At 45.0% G+C, this 17127-nt stretch overlaps 1 protein-coding gene across 1 annotated transcript in view; it reads right to left on the bottom strand.

The window, feature by feature from the left end:
* Window positions 1–342: 342 nt before the first annotated feature.
* Window positions 343–17127, bottom strand: part of IGFBP5 (insulin like growth factor binding protein 5) — a 29614-nt gene continuing 12829 nt past the window's right edge. The window contains exons 2-4 of the mRNA XM_043996601.1: window positions 7383–7612; window positions 6858–6977; window positions 343–5711 (exon numbers count right to left, since the gene is read on the bottom strand). Coding sequence (XP_043852536.1) covers window positions 5580–5711; window positions 6858–6977; window positions 7383–7612 — 482 coding nt within the window. The 3' untranslated portion in view covers window positions 343–5579. The remainder of the gene's footprint in view (window positions 5712–6857; window positions 6978–7382; window positions 7613–17127) is intronic.

Below are 17127 nucleotides of genomic sequence, written 5' to 3'. Positions count from 1 at the left end.
TAGTAAGTGTTAAGTGTCTGAGGCCAGATTTGAACTCAGGTACTCCTGACTCCAGGGCCAGTGCTCCATCCACTGTGCCACCTAGCTGCCCCAGCTTCTTTTTCTTTTTTGAATGGTTTAGGTACAGATCTGCCTAGAGCTGAGGAGTTACATTAGGTTCCATTTGCAATTTTCCTTGCCTCCTTTGGGACACCAGGCATGAGAGTATCAGATGCACTGCCCAAGTTTGGGGTATAAGATACATTATTCTCATTTGATTTTGCATCCGCTCTTGGCTCAACCCTCACCCCTTCGTCTGCCCTGTCTTTCCTAGGTCCTTGGAGGAAGCTGACGCAGGCTAACTGAATGCATAACTTTATTAAATAAATGCTTTGTCATGACAAAAGACAAAGATCAAAGAGTAACATAAATTATAAGTTGAATAAATAGTATACAGCAATCTTCACTTTTTTAATAAAATGTGAGATCCTTTGTTTTTTATTTTCTTAAGTACAAAATGCTAAAACAGGAGCTAAGCTCTTCCACATTCAGGTGTTTTGTTTTGTTTTGTTTTATTTTCCACACATTGAGCTTTTTTTTTTTTTTGTTCATTTCACGTTTCCCTCCTTTTTCACTGGTAAAGATTATGAGTATTTCTTTATTTTAAAAAAATTGGAAAAAAAGAAGAGAGAACAGAGCTATGGTACATATGTAAAAAGCTATCAAGAACTAAAGTAAAATGTGTCGTGGTTATTGCTATCTTAAAAAAAAAAAGAACCAGGTTGGAGACTCGGAATCTGAGGGTGTGTTTGATAACTGTGCTATCCATATAGAAGTCTAGGTGGTGGTGCTCGGAGGAGATACAGGGCTCATGCTAATGATCAGGGACTGGGGATGGGCTAGGGAGGCAGGGCCATACAACTCTAAAAAGCCCCCTTTCCCTCACATCTCCTCCCTCTGCCCATCACCTCCCAATTCCCCTCTGCTTGCCCCCTGCAGGTCTGGAGAGAGAAAAGAGATAGAGAGAGAGAGAGATTGTAAGCTTATGAATGACTTAAGGACACACTCTATTAGAAAATCAAGAAGTTTTTTTTTTTAAAGAAATAAAAAATTAATAAGAAAGCAGTGGAGAGATAGTGCAATATGAAGCCTTGCACACTAGTGGTTTTCTTTTTTTTTTTTTTTAAACAAACAAGGGCAGTATAAGGCCCAGGTTGCTGGTTGGTGGAAACCCTTCCTTCTTGCCTCACCCCATCCCCAGGCCTCCCATTTCAAAATTCTCCTTACCCAAACATTATGCCTAGCACACCAAAATCTGGGAGACCGAAGGTCTCTTCTATGTGGCCTACTACACATACGAATTACCAACCTTTGAATGGTACCTTCCCAGGGTTAATGGGGTTGGGGGAGAACGCCCTCTTCCCCTTCCCCTCAGAGTTTGGCTGTAGTTATGGTAACCAGTGGAGGCTGCTTGCTGTAACAACTGACCTGCCTGAGATGGGAACGGGTCAGCTCCACATTCCATATTTCCTTGCCTTAGCCTACAAGTCACCATGGAGACCGCATGGGCAGTAATAGTGAAGGAGAAGTGAGGCCTGGACAGAGGAGCTTGTACGATCTCCCTTTACCCTTTGCCCTTTGCAGGATGAATGTCTCCACGCTTCTATAGGCCTGGCTGTCAGTTTAAGCTATGCATAGACATCAGGTCTCATTTCTTTCTGTACTCCCCCATTGTCTTTGGGATGGGTGGGTAGGGGGAATGAAGGTCAGCTCATGCCCATTCTCCCTCACCCAAGTTGCTGAAGCAGAAAGAACACAGAGGCAGTTCCTCTACTTCCAAGAAGAGTGAGGAAGGAGGGGGTAGACCAGAAACCTTCCTAAGCAAGGCCTGTAGGGAGGCTGGCGGGATACTCTGATAACCCAGGGCCTAGAACATCAATGAGGAGTAAAGCCATGACAAGAACCAGGGATGAAGATTTCATAGGAGCTATTAACTCCTGTGTCATTTCAGACCTGTCTTCCCTAACTACCTTCTGTCAGGGGCATGGGCCCAGTGGGAGAAGGCAATGTCCTTGCTTTCTCATCTTCATTATCTCTCAATCCATCTTCCCTGGGCCTGGGTCAGGCTACCTGTTTGGGACACTCAGTTCAGGTAGTCCCGGAAATTGTGGCCACCTCTGGGGAGTAAACAGCTGCACAGAAACATCCTTATGCAGTCTCTAAGAGCCAGGTACCTCAAAGGGATAACTAGGGGTTGGTCAGTAGACTTAGGATGTATCACCAAGCTTCCCCCACCCCTGCAGATCCATTCCCAAGGTTTTAGTGTTTTTTTTAAACAACCTATAAAAGTGGACTGAGGGGGTTGGGAAAGATGGAAGAGGAGACCAGGATAGACTCAACTTCCTTTTTGAAGCTAAAGAAGACCCCCTTTTATTTGAACTTTGAACTAACAGTACATTGACTTCCTCCTCCCATGGTCTCCTCATCTGTTTAAAAACCTCCAGTACTCACTCCTGAGACCTGGATAAGTTTATGTCCAACCTCTAGGGATGGAGCAGAGGATGTCAAGGGTGGGGAAGCATTCCATTCACTGGGGTAAGAAGTGGGAATAATAAGGCAGGAGGATAAGAGAAAGAAGAAAAGACGATCAAAGAGAAAGGAGGAGAGAGAAAACTAAGGAAATGGGAGATAGGGAAGTGTGGGAGGGGGGTAGAATATGAGAGGACAGAGGTAAGATTCCTGGCTCAGTCTTATCTTAGGGGAAATGGCACCCCAGCATCTGCTTCGCAAATCCCAGACCAACGGATTGCTGAAGATCCAGGGAGACACACACACACACACACACACACACACACACACACACACACGGGGGGGGGGGAGGGGAGAGAGACAGAGACAGAGAGACAGACAGAGACACAGAGACAGGGAGACAGATAGAGAAACTAGAGAGCACAGTGAGAAAGGATTAAGGATACTGGCCTATGTAAATGTGGGGAATGTCCAGGGTGGGGTAGGGTGGGAATAAGGATGGATGCAGAGAGATGGGGGAGGAAGAGAAGGCCCAGAAAGGGTCCTATTACTGTCCTCCCCTTCTGGCCCTTTGTCTCAAGTATGGTTTATTTCCCTCTTCTCTCCCTTGCCAAATGTTCTACTGGGGAGAAGTAGGAGTCAAGGCTACTCCCTCTGGATTATTTCCTTATATTCTACAGCTTGTGAGTGTCCCCTTCACTTGGAGCACGCATGCTTCTTTGCCATATTCTCCCCAGATTAAGGTGGGATGAGTTTGAGGTTGGTCTCCTTGGGAGTGTGACACTAGGTAAAAGGTATGTGTTTTGAAGGGATGTATTCATGAAGGGATGTATTCTCTGCCAGTGTCCACACCTGCTTCCTCGTCTCCTTCTGACGAGCATTTAGCCTCAGAGCTACCCCATCCACTAAGGAAGAGCAACATCCTTTCCCATTCCTGTAGCAGAAGAGGAAGGAGGGAGGTGAGGTTGTGTCAGAATTCTTGTTATTACCAGCGCAAATGACCCATGCCAGCCAAAACTTCCCTGGCATCATCCTGTCTTTCCCTTCTGAGGAAGGAAGAAGTAACCGACCGTGGTGTGGAGGTAGGGATTGTGGAAGTCTGAAGAGAGTTCCTAAGCACAGTTTTGTCCCTTCCCTCTCCAGACCCTCCAGCTTTCTTCGGTACCTATTTAAGCCATATTCTTTTCTTTACCCCTCTCCTGGTATCTTCTCCTTGTTCAAAATTTCTGGCTTGGGATAGCCAGAATCCAGCTCTCTTCTGGGAAGCAAAGTTTCCCAGAATGGAACAGTGCATGTCCTTTTTCTCTCCTCTCTCTTTAATCCTGCATCCAGGGTGGGGAGGGCTCCCCTGTGCTCTGATGCTGGAATGAGACAGGCAAGGAAGCCTACCTATCCCTCTCCAAGGTACTGGGGATGGCCCTTGTTAATTGTTTTCCCAAAAAGGACAGAATTAGCCCAAAGTTCTGCTCTAGGCCCTCCCTACTTTTCTCCCTCTTAGCTACCTCTCATTTCAACCTCTCTTCCCTTCTCCCAAGGAGAAGGCTGAGAAACAACAAATCTCTATCTCATAACCTGTGGCTTAGGTTATGGTTGGGAGCGAAAGGGCCCAGCTCAGTTTAGTGTAAAAGCCAGAGAGCTATTTCTGGAGAGCTACAAGAAATAAAAAAGGGAGGTGAGGGGGAGAGGACATGTCTGTGTATACACAGGCACGAAAGTGCCTGGGTGCATGCCTACCCAGACACACAGGCTCGTAGAGCCAAGGGGTCATGGGAAAGCATTGATGCAAAATGTCAATGGGTCTATCTTACAAATCCACAGGAAGCACATGCCTGAGCTTTCTGTTTGGGAGAGACCCCCAAATGACCGGCGGATGATGCTGGTATTTTGGTTTGTGTTGGAGAAAAAAAAATCTGGACTTTTCTTGGCTTTGCCAGACTGGGAAGATTACTCAGTGCCCACTGAAACTAGTTTTGGAAAGTCAATGCAAACCATTTAGAGAGAGAAAGACAGAGAGAGAGAGAGAAAAAAAAAGATAAAAGTATACATCTCTATATGTAGACATATAGCCTTGTGGATAAATACAAGCCCGCACAAATGCTTTGCCAGTCCTTCCTCTCCTGTGGAGGTTACCCTAAGAATTGAAAAAAAAAATCCATATCCACACCCATGGCATTATTTTAGTCACCTTGGAAGAAAAGAGATTTCCAAGGTTGTGTATGTAGTAATGACTGGTTATGTCTGTATGCAGCTTGAAAGATACACACAGACACACATGCATATAATGTGTCAATATATGTCTGTCCGGAGAATCCTACTGAGCTAGAATCACTCAGAAGGTTGGATTTAAAAAAAAAAAAAACAGGAATGGAATGCATTTTCATTTTTGGACAACCCTTGGAAGAATGAGGGGGTGAGGGGAGAGGAACGATGGGCCTGGAGAGGCCTTGGGAGCTGACTGGAGGAGGAGACACAGGGGAGCAGAGCCCTATTTTGCCTTTCTGTCTACCGCCAAAACCTCTTTCCTCTTTCTACCCATCCAAACTGAAAAATCCCTCAACCAGCCACCGCTGGATCCCACCTAAAAAACCCAGGCCCTCTCCAGGCAAAACCGTTTTCCCAGCTAAGGGTCCCTCTTCGCAGCAGGATGTGGGCCAGTACAGGTTACTAATCACTTCTCCTCTTTTCTCTCTTGCTTTTCTTGACTTTTTGTGTCCTTCTCCGTGATTCTCTTCTGTCATATGCTCTCTATTTTGCTCTTCCTCTCTTCCCTTCTTCATTCGTTCTCCTTACCACCCCACTCTTCACCCTATCAACCAAAAAAGGGGTGTCTTCTTGGTTTATTCTGTCTCTGTTGTTGTTGTTGCTTAAAAAACAAAAGGTTGAGAACTTGCTAAAGATTCCGAGGTCCTCAGTTTCTTCAAATATTTTTTTTCCCTTAAATGAGATGAAATGAGTGGCATCCTCGGGGTGGAGAGGGGCACTGGCTGGAATGGGGTTGGGGAGGGAGCCGGGGAAAAACTGGGGAGCAGGGAGGGGTGGAGGGGAAAGGGATGAGGGATAGGAGGGATGCCTCACTCAACATTACTGCTGTCAAAACTGTGACATTGGAAATCTCCATCGACGTACTCCATCCCTGGCAGCTTCATCCCATACTTGTCCACGCACCAGCAAATGCCACGTTTGCGGCCCCGGGATGGCTTGCACTGGGGAGAGAGGGTGAGAAAGACACAGATGGGCTTAGGATTTCAGTATGGGGTGTCGTGGAGGGAGAGTAGGTGAGTGAAAAGAATTTTATCTCTAAATCTGGATTCTGCTCCTTCTCTTTCTCAGCCTCTCAATGTCCTACCCTCCCAAGTTAGAATTAGGTCATACACAGCATCCTTTCTACTTCACCATCAGGATTTTCTGGTTTCAGGGGAACACAATAGGCAGGGCTAAATTATGAACATTATGAAAGAGGCAGTGTGTTTAACTTAGGTTTCTTCCATTCCCCCTTTCTATCATTTTCTACCCCTTCACTGCTCCAACCCACCTCGGGTCAACACTTCCCCTAAGTGCTCACAAAAAGGTAGGTGGGGATAACTCGGTAAGTTTTGCTACCACTCCTTGGCAGGTTTCCATTTTAAGAAACTACAACTTAGGTGTGTGTCTAGATGTGTGTGTGAGTGAACAATAGTGATTAACCCAAAGGAATGAATATATTCTTCATGATGGTGATGTTATGGGCCCAGAGCACCCCAGAAGCACATCAAATAACCTTCTCCCTGAGAAACTAAAACGTATTGTGTCACCTGGATAGAGGGAGGTGATTTTAGAAGGACAGGTTGGGGCATGTCCCCAAATCTCACTGCTGACCTTGCCTATTCATCAATTGGATCCTGACAGTGTGCCAGAGTAACTGAAACTTACTTTGCCCACTACTGCCCTACCTCTGACCACAGGCTATTTCTGTGTGTGGTAACTGGCATGATATTGGGCCCATAATGTTGGACATTTAATTAATGGGCATTTAATTAATTGTGGATTGGCTGAAATTTGCACTCCTTTGACTGTTACCTCCTCACATAAAAATGTATCCCTCTCCCCCTTTTCTGGATGCCAATTTACAATCCCTTGTTCATTTAGTAAATACTTGCTGAGCTCCTGTTCCATGCCCTTCCATCACAGCATCAGCTTGAAAAGGATTTCTTATCTTTCTCTCAGTGAAATTGGTCCTCCATAAATCATATTCCCCTGGTCTCTCCAAACCCATCATAGCTATAATCTGATCTCAATTTTCTGATCCTTCATCCCATGCAATTTCTACTATGTGATTCCATTAATTTGATAGAGAGAGGGGCAATGCTTACCTGTTTCCTCTTGTAAAAGCCTTTACGGTCACAGTTGGGCAGGTAAACAGTGCGGGGCACCATACGGGGGCTGGTTTTGAGTTCTTGCAGGGAAGCTTCCATATGTCTGCGGCAGGGGCCCTAGAGTGAGAAGTGGGAGTCAGAGAAAGTTAGGACAATCACTTGGGACTGCTAAGGGGTAAAACTTATGGATACCTTTGCAGGGGTGCATGGGCCTAAAGTCATAACTCCTTTATAAGATTCAAGTTGCTAATTCAGTGGGTTGATCCTGATTTCTGAAATTTTCTTGAGCCGAATGAAACCTCTTCAGGTCCACAAAATCTTCTCCCTGCCTTTAGGCCACTTCCCTAGTCCAGACAGAATATAGCTCCCCACTTTTGAGTGGGGTGATTTGATTCTTCCTAAGGCCAATCATGAAATTCCCTCTCCATAACACCTACTTGGGAATCTTTAGCCATCCCAAGGAAATGTCAAGAGTAAGACATGGCAGCATGAGCGGAAGGAAGGTAAACCATAAGGACTCACTTGTTCAGACTCCTGTCTCATCTCAGGGACGGAGATGACCCGTGACTGAGCAGTGTTCTCAGCAGCGCCAACAAACTTGGACTGGGTCAGCTTCTTCCGGCGGTCTTTCTTCAGGGCTTCAGCCTTCATCTCAGAGAGGTGAACATGCTTGGGCCGGAAAACTTTTGGGGAGTAGGTCTCCTCAGCCATCTCTGAAGTGGTTGGCTCCTCATGTTCTCGGGATTCTCTCTCTGGGAAGACAAGTCAGAAAGAAGGTCAGTGCTTAGGCACCGAGGGCCCAAGCAGCACCCCAGTAGAAGAAGCCATCAATCTGGGAGCAGGAGAACTGGGTTTGCTTCTAGCTCTTGAATTGTATTGTGCTGTGTTGTATGGTATGGTCTTGTAATTGTATCCTTGGGTCAGTCACTTCTCTTTCTGAACCTCAGTTTTCTCACCCACAAAATAGGAATAAAAATACTTGCCCTGCTCACCTTACAGGGGCTGCTTTAAGGATAGAAATGGCTCCAGAATGTGATATCCTACACTACTTGCTCCATGTGTATTGGGGAGGAGGGTAAAGACAGAGAAGATATCCTTGAGAACTTAAGAGTCTAGTGAAGGAGATAGGGCAGACACATCAAAGACAGAGGCTGGCAGGCAAAGGACTATCTAACTCCTGACAGCAGTCTAGAGGAATGTCCTGAAGTATCAGAGAGTTCTTCATGGGAAAGGTGCATTTGGAGCCGAGATCCAAGAGTTTTGGCAGAATGGAGGAGAGAACATTCTGGATGCAGACAGGGTCAGTGAAAGGGGCAGGGGAGAGATCACAGGCTACGGCAGGTCCTAGGAGAGGCAGGAGCAGGCCCTTGGGTACAAGGTGTGACGAGTCTTGTTTGGCTAGGGCAGACAGTCTGGAGAGAGGGGCAGTTACAGCTTGGTTAGTAATGGAGAAGTAAAAACAGGGGTTGGGGGGAGGACGTATCCTTGAAGGCTGAGGCTGAGGAGTCTGGGGCAACTTGGTCTAAGAAGATTTGGGAGTCATGAAGATCTGGGTTTAAATCCCAACTAATACTGTGAGGTCATGGGGAGTTGGCTTAATTTCTTTAAACCTTAGCTTCTTCATTTGTTAAATAGGAATTAGAATACCTAGAGTGTCTAACCCACTATCGGACTTGTAGTGGATGGTGTGCTGAAACAGGAGTTACAAAGTCCCTAAGTGTACATCCAGCTTCAGATGCTCTGCCTCAATTTCCTCATCTGTAAAAATGGGGATAATTATTTCACATGCCTCCTAGAGTTTGTCAGCTAGCATTTATTAAGTGCCAACTATGTGCCAAGCACTGGGCTAAGCACTGAGGTTACCAAGAAAGGCAAAAACCCAACCTACTCTGGAAGATAAAACGAGATAATATTTTTCCCCCATAAAAATATTTTATTATTTTCCAGTTACATGTAGAGATAGTTTGTAATATTTGTTTTTATAAGATTTCTAGTTTCAATTTTTTCTCCCTCCCTTCCCCTCCCCAAGACAGCTAGCAATTCGATATAAGTTATGGATGTACAATCACATTAAACATATTTATGCATTAGTCATGCTGTGCAAGAAGAATCAGAGCAAAAAGGGAAAATCTCAAAAAAGAAAAACAAACAAAAATAGAGATAGTATGGTTCAGTCTGCATCTAGATTCTATAGTTCTTTTTTTCTGGATGTGGAGAGCATTTTCCATCAGGAGTCCTTTGGAACTATCTTAGACTATTGTATTGCTGAGAAGAACCAAGTCCATCACAGTTGATCCACACACAATGTTGTTGATAACTATGTACAATGTTCTCCTGGTTCTGCTCACTTCACTCAGCATCAGTTCATGTAAATCCTTCCAGGTTTCAAAATGAGATAATATTTCTAAAGCCCTTTGCAAACCTTAAATAATTATTTAAATGCTAGCTGTTATTTTCATCAGTATGTAAAGTGCTGCTATATTAATGTCAACAATTATTATTTTACAGCTAGAGAATGTGGAAAGCAGGTTAGTTGGCCTTCTTTATGTGTAGAAGACATATTTGGGCATGGGGATAGGAGATTGGGGGATATGAGGCAAAGAGATGGGTTAGAAAAATAGTGGTAAGGGGGCAGCTAGATGGCGCAGTGGTTAAAGCGCTGGCCCTGGATTCAGGAGGACCTGAGTTCAAATCCAGCCTCAGACACTTAATACTTACTAGCTGTGTGACCCTGGGCAAGTCACTTAACCCCCATTGCCCCACAAAAAAAAAAGAAAAAAGAAAAAGAGTGGTAGGGGAAGAGCAGGATCCCAGACATAGGAGCTAGAGGGAGAAGGGACAGGAAATGAAGATCTTGGCTTCTTTTTTTACCCTGCCTTAGTCCTCTCATCCCAACCTGGCTCTATGATCCATGTCTCAACCAAACTGAAGTGTTACTTAGGGCTCCCTGTGGTAGGCCAAGAAACTCTGACAGCTGAACTGTAGCTAAAACAGTTATATATAGGAAAGGGCTGATGAGAGTCTATACTTAGCTGACTTCTGACCTTTAATGAAACTGGGCTTTCTTTCTTTCTTTCTTTCTTTCTTTCTTTCTTTCTTTCTTTCTTTCTTTCTTTCTTTCTTTCTTCCTTCCTTCCTTCCTTCCTTCCTTCCTTCCTTCCTTCCTTCCTTCCTTCCTTCCTTCCTTCCTTCCTTCCTTCCTTCCTTCCTTCCTTCCTTCCTCCTTCCCTCCCTCCCTTCCATCCTTCCTTCCTTCTTCCATCCTTCTTTCCTTTCTTTCTTTCCCATTTTTCAGATGAGGTTGCCAATCTGGATTAAGTTCTGATCTCCCCAAGCGCCCTTCCTCTTATTCATTACCTTTCTCTTTGCCTTACGTTTACACATCATTCTATAGTTTACAAAACGCTTTCACATTCATTGTTGCATTTTGATTCTTAGGACCATGTGAGATGGGCAAGGCTGGTGTTATTACCCCCATTTTAGAGATCAAGAAAACTGAGGAACAAAGTGGTTAAGTGATTTATCCAGTGACACTCAGCCAGTAAGTGACAGAGGCACACAAGATTTCTGTCTTCAAGTCCAATGGGTGTTTCAGGATACCCTGCTAACTTGACCTGCCATGCCACTCTGTACCTCTTAATCCCTTTATCTGAGGTTGATTCAAGTTGGGAGAACCTGAGGGTTCTGCTTCAGATCATTGTTCCCTTTGTAATGGGAAAATAGCTGGGTACAGTGATAAGAACAAGATATGAGAATGATAAGAATAGCTCCTTGGTCTAATCATTAAAATGGTTTTCCTTGGATTGAGCCCAAACCTGTCTCTTTCCCAATGCAATCCACTGCCTCTTTATAGGAAGTTAGGTGGGGTAGTGGAAAGAGTGCCAGGCCAAGAGTCAGAAAGATTCAACTTCCTGAGTTCAAATCCAGCCTCAGACAATTTACTAGCTGTGTGACCCTGGGCAAGTCATTTTACCCTATTTGCTTCAGTTTCCTCATCTATAAAATAAACTGGAGAAAGAAATGACAAAACACTCCAGTATCTTCGCCAATAAGACCCCAAATAGGATCATGAAGAGTCCGATACAACTGAAAATGTCTAAACAGCAATAAGCTCCCTACATACTCATTCATGCCACGACCTTCTTTTCATACTTCAGTCTTTTGCATCTATAAAAATACAGAGAAAGAAAAGCTATTTTGGGGGAAGGTCCTGAGGGTTCAATAGGAGGTGAAGATTCCATTTCGATTCATTCCCATCTTCCCTGTGATCCCCTACAAGTCCACTGGGACACAGGACACAGCCAGCACTGCAGTTTAGCCCGGGCACCACGAGGTGGCGCTTAACCACATGTTCTCCAAACTATTACCGACCCAACACCAAAGAACAAGGAAGGGTCTGGTAGAATGGGAAATAGACAAGACGCCCAACCAGAGCCACCATGCAGGAATACGCCCTGGAGGCAAGGGAAGCATTATTAGGGGGAGATTTCTGTGCATGTTGACAATAAAGAAACAAAGAATATCCATTCCTTTTGCCTAAGAATCTCACTCCCTGAGCCAAAGGAAGGATGAATCCCCGTCCAATGGCAAAGAGTGCCAGGCTTCTCCAGAACAGAATCACGACCTTTCAGAGCTGGAAGGGTCAGGAACAGTCATCCACAAACACATCCCTACCTGAGGCATGAGACAAGCAAAGGGTGGCCTATCATTGTCCCTAGCAGACAAGAGCCCAGAGCAGAATAGGGAAGTGGAGTTGTTAGGAAAGAAGGCAGTTCAGTTTGGTCACTGATTTTTCTGGCTGGGTCAGTGAATAATGGGGGCATGGGTGTGATTTCACAAGAAAACCAGAAGATGGCAGCATGAAACCATAGTTTATTATACACAACACCCTTTCTCTTCTGTCCTAGAGTTTGCATAGACTTTGAGGCTGATTGAAGGGGACGAGGTCTTATAGCTGAGCAATGTTAATTTCTATAGAAGTAAAATTTTGAGGTTGAAGTCTCTTTTTCCTTTCTTTACCCTTCCTACAACCAACACCTTCTCTTAAAACAATATCTTATCAACTATTTACTCTGTCTAAATGCCCAACAAGGCTTAAAGGTACGGTAGAATGAATCTAATCATGAAATTTCAGGCATCAGCGAGTCAATACATCCTTGAGGCCTGTTTTGAGGCAGGTGGGACTTCCAGGGGAAGTTGACCGTTAAGGAACTGGGACAGCTTGTAGTGTAACTGACCTATATGTGGAACAATGGGACTTTCGTGGGATCCTAGAGATAGAAGGAGCTGAAAAACTATCTAACCAAGCTCATTTTTTTTTTGGGCGGGGCAATGGGGGTTAAGTGACTTGCCCAGGATCACACAGCTAATAAGTGTCAAGTGTCTGAGGCCAGATTTGAATTCAGGTCTTCCTGACTCCAGGGCTGGTGCTTTATCCACTGCGGCACCTAGCTGCCCCCTCATTCTTTTTAAAGAGTTAGAAACTGAGATCCAAGGAGGTTAAATGTCTTGCTGAAGTTCATAGGTGGGGGGCAGCTAGGTGGCACAATGGATAAAGCACTGGCCCTGGATTCAGGAGGACCTGAATTCAAATACGACCTCAGAATCTGACACTTACTAGCTGTGTGACCCTGGGCAAGTCACTTAACCTTCATTGCCCTGCCAAAAAAAGAAAAGAAAAGAAAAGAAAAGAAAAGAAAAGAAAAGAAAAGAAAAGAAAAGAAAGAAAAAGAAAGAAAAAGGAAAAAAAAAGAATGGTTTCATTCAAGTTCATAGGTGGTAAGAGTCAGGGATGAGACTTGAACCTAGCATTGAAGAGGTCTATAGATGGGCAGCCAGGTGGGGCACCGAAGAGATATCAATAGCTAACCATCCAATGATTATCATATATTTTTTTTTTCAGGACAATGAGGGTTAAGTGACTTGCTCAGGGTCACACAGCTAGTAAGTGTCAAATGTCTGAGGTCAGATTTGGACTCAGGTTCTCCTGAATCCAGTGCCAGGGCTTTATCTACTGCGCCACCTAGCTGCCCCGATTACCTTATTTTCTTCCTTCCTTCCTTTCTTTCTTGTGGGGCAATGGGGGTTAAGTGACTTGCCTAGGGTCACACAGCTAGTAAGTGTCAAGTGTCTGAAGCTGGATTTGAACGCAGGTCCTCCTGAATCCAGGGCTAGTGCTTTATCCACTGTGCCACCTAGCTGCCCCGATTACCTTATTTTTAAGTGGCCCTTTAACCTGGTAGCTTCAAATCTCTTTGCCCATAAATTTAGAGGCAGAGTCTCTGGAGGGTTTGAAATTTATATGAATTTTGGGGCCCAGTCACTTTATCTCTCTGGGCCTCAGTTTGCTTGCCTCTAAAGGATCCCTGAAATTCCTTCCCACTCTAATGTTCTCTCTTACTCTAAGGGAAAGAACATACAGCCTGTCTCTGTATCGATCAAACATTCTTGTTCTTAGAAGGCAGCTAGCTGGGTGAAAATGGAGAGCAACCGGCTCCCTTGCAAGAGCTTAGGAATATTCGGGGGTCCAGTTATAATGAGTGGGGGAGGGGTGTGACTCTCAGTCCCCTACCTAAACCAGTTTGAAACTGGAGTGGGTGAGAAGCAGAAAGGGCTGGTAATATGTAGCTGAAAGACAAACAAAAGAATGGGCTCTATTCCCCTGGGGTCGTGCCAGCACCTGGCCCAGGCAGCTGACAGATTCTCCTTCTCCAGATGCACCTGTTTAGCTGGGTGCTCAAGAATGCTGACCTCTGTAAGAAGAGAGCCCAAGGGTGAGTCTTATTTTTTCTTCGGCAGCTCCAGCTGGCATCAGGTGCTGACTGATTTCATTGCCTCGGGCTATCTTCTCTACAGGTCATTTATTCCACTGAGCCAGAATCCTGTTCTGGACACCCAACCTGAGGAAGCACCCTCCCTCCTCATCTCACCTGTCCTTGATGTTGCCCTGTAAAGGAGAGGCCACGGCCTGCCTCTGTCTACCTAATTTGGTATCTTTCCCCCATCAATTCTGAGGTATATCATCTTAATCAGTCCTGCTGCAGTGTTGAGGTTTTTTTCCTCTTCTCTCTTTTCTGGAGAAGAGATCACAGTCACTTATAAATAAGCCTCCTTAGAATTAAAATCCTTTCCCCGGAATTTGAAAACAGTTCATCATTTCAAGCTAACCTATTCTCAGTTTTCTAATATCCCCTTAGGGTTCCCCTGACTAACTTTTAGTTCAATCTTCCTTGGGAAAAGAGGGTTTTAAGATTCATTGAGGGGGCAGCTAGTTGGCGTAGTGGATAGAGCACTGGCCCTGGAGTCAGGAGTACCTGAGTTCAAATCCAGCCTCAGACACTTAACATTTACTAGCTGTGTGACCCTGGGCAAGTCACTTAACCCTAATTGCCTCACTAAAAAAAAAAAAAAGAATAATTGAATAAGTCCTAAAGCTTATATTAACCTCCCCCTACCCTCTTTTACAAATTGGGGTTTGAGTAATGGCTACAAACTTAGAAATGATATAGAATCTAAATATTCCTGCCTCTGTATGTCCAAGGACTGTTTCCTAATCCATTTGCCACCATGTTGGGGACAGGTGGGGCTTATGAATGTAATCCCTGTGGTACAGAGGAGAGAGTACTGAATTTGGAGTTAGATATTACCTGGGCTCCAAAAGTGTCCCTGAAGCTTACTACCTGTGTGACCTTCGTTGAGTCACTCAACCAACTTGGCCCTCAATTTCCTCATCTGTAAATTGAAGTGGAGTTGGAGTGAATGGCCTCTGAGATCACTTGGAGCCTAGGACCTTTTGAGCCTCAGTTTCCTTATCTGTAAAATTAAAGAGTCAGAGAAGATGACTCCTAAAACTACAATCTGGGCCTACTTTGGCTCTGCTCTCATGCTCTTTTTTTTAAAACCTCCTTCTGGATGCACATCACTGTTGACCTTGACTCCACAGGGCTCAGGCCTTGGGGAGTGAGAAGAGAGAGCAAGATGGATGTTGCTAAAAGACAAAGTGCCCTTTGTCTAGTTGTGAGCTAACAGAAGGACAACAGACTCTTAGAGATGGTCTTGGGATTGAGAGAAGGAAGGAATGAGCAGTCATGATTTAAAAGGTTGGGATGTGGGGCAGCTAGGTGGCGCAGTGGTAGAGCACTGGCCCTGGATTCAGGAGGACCTGAGTTCAAATTCGAACTCAGACACTTGACATTTACTAGCTGTGTGACCCTGGGCAAGTTACTTAACCCTCCTTGCCCAGCAAACAAAACAAAGCAAAAAAAAAAAAGGAAGAAAGAAAGAAATAAAGAAAGAAAGAAAGAAAGAAAGAAAGAAAGAAAGAAAGAAAGAAAGAAGGAAAGAAAGAAAGAAAAAAAAAAGAAAAAAGAAATGAGAAGAGCTGGACAGTTAGCTCCTTTCTGTTGAACTCTCAAGTGGAAATCCACTTAAAGACAGGACAATGCCTGAGGATGGTCAGTAGAGGGAGACAGAGACACATGCCAAAGAAAACCAGAGCTAGCCCACAGCCCGCTGTCCGGGGTTAGAGCTGAGTTATAAATTATTTTGAATATAAACAACTTCTTCAACCTGGAATTTGTGGGCCTGCCTTGCTCACACCACCCAAATTTTCTCCTGCTGGTTGTGGTTCAGTCCAGTAATTAAAGGGACATAGAGATATGTGAGTGCTGGAGAGGGTTGCTTTTATAAGCTTTTATAAGGGGGTTGGGGTAGGGATGGGCAGTGATAGAAGTTTGGGAGCAGAAGAGGGGGAAAAGGAGACAGCTATGCAATGCATCTGTACAATCTCGTGGCTATTTCTGATCACCTGGAACAGAAATTGTCTTGGAGAAGGGAAAAACACACATACACATGCCCAGAACTCTTATCCTCCTGTCTAAATTCTTTGGCAAGATGGGGAGGGGGCTGGCATGGAGGGCTCAAGGTGGGGAGAAGGGGAGGGTACATGCAGATGGCTTACTATTCCATCCTTGGAAAGTCAGGTCAGTCCAACAGACTTAATGGGCCCCCATGGGCTCATCCTTTTGAGGGCTGGAGGGTGGTTGATCTAGAGGTCGGGGCTGTTGGCTTCTCTCACATAGCTTCCAACTTTGGGGTGGAAAGCCCGAAAGGGAGTCTAGTAAGCATTTCTGTCCTCTGTTTTCCCCAAATTTCCAACCACAGCCCCTTTCATTTTGGCTTTCTGACCCAGTTTCAAGACTGCTCTGCCTCCCTGGAACTAGATGCCACCCATGTCTGGGGAGAGAAGGGCAGGGGACCTCTGTTCCAAAGTTCAAAGTCCTTGGGGAATTTGGGGGGGATCAGAGGCTCCCTATCCTGTGCCCTGGGCATATGGGATAATCTATAATTTTCTGCTTTCTCCCCTTCCTGCAGAATTTATACTTGGGGTTTACTAGTACTTAAGGAGGTTTCTCCACTAGTCTTCTTCCTTCCAACCTCCCCCCCTTCCCTTTTCCTTTTCTATCTTACTTCTCCCTTCTCCCACCATTTTCTCCTCTCTTCTCTCCAGTAACTGCTCAGCTTGTCAGTGGCTCCCCCACCCCCCAAGACTGCCCAGTCTGGTGATTCAATTAGGGCCTGAGCAATCTCTGGAGAAGACAAAGAACATTAACCCTTTCCTGGTCAAAGGTAAGGGAGAGAACTACTTCAGTCTTGGGCACCCTCTACTCCTAAAAGCACCAGAAAAGTTAACTCAAAATGCCCAGTTATTCATCTATATATGACTTTGAATAGATGGGGCACGATTTACAAACCTTCCCTGACCCTTCCTCCCACTTTGTCCCTACATTGCCCTTTCCCTACTTGTTGCTTGGACTCCATACCTCCAGAACAAAATGTTTCTTTGGGAACAAGGAATTTCAGGAGGGATTTTTCAAGGAGAACCTCTGAAACTATGTCTCCAGAGAAGAGGTACATTTATTTATAGCACCCCACCCTTCACCAAGAACCCTAGTTAAGTCTCCATCTTCCTCTTCCCTCCACAATCACATTTAGGAGCAAAGGTCCTAATGTACAGCTAGGAAAACCGAAGCCCAAAGCAAGTAGAAGTTGGCTACAGATACTGATTAAGCCCCGGGGTCCCCTACTGCCTCTAAAGAAGTTGGGGGATATGTGTGTGAGGGGAGGCTGTCTAGAGCTGGATGAGAATAGGATCTGGGCTTCACCACCTACAGGTGTGTCCTTTTTACCTCAATTTCAGATGTTCTGCTCCTATTACCTCTGTGAGGTGACTTTTGACACAGCTTCTCCAATTATAAAGTGAATTGAA

This window comes from Dromiciops gliroides, chromosome 3, assembly GCF_019393635.1.
Source record: "Dromiciops gliroides isolate mDroGli1 chromosome 3, mDroGli1.pri, whole genome shotgun sequence".
Taxonomy (NCBI): Eukaryota; Metazoa; Chordata; class Mammalia; order Microbiotheria; family Microbiotheriidae; genus Dromiciops; species Dromiciops gliroides.
The sequence above is the reverse complement of the archived record's forward strand: the minus strand, read 5'-3'. Positions and strand labels throughout refer to the sequence as shown.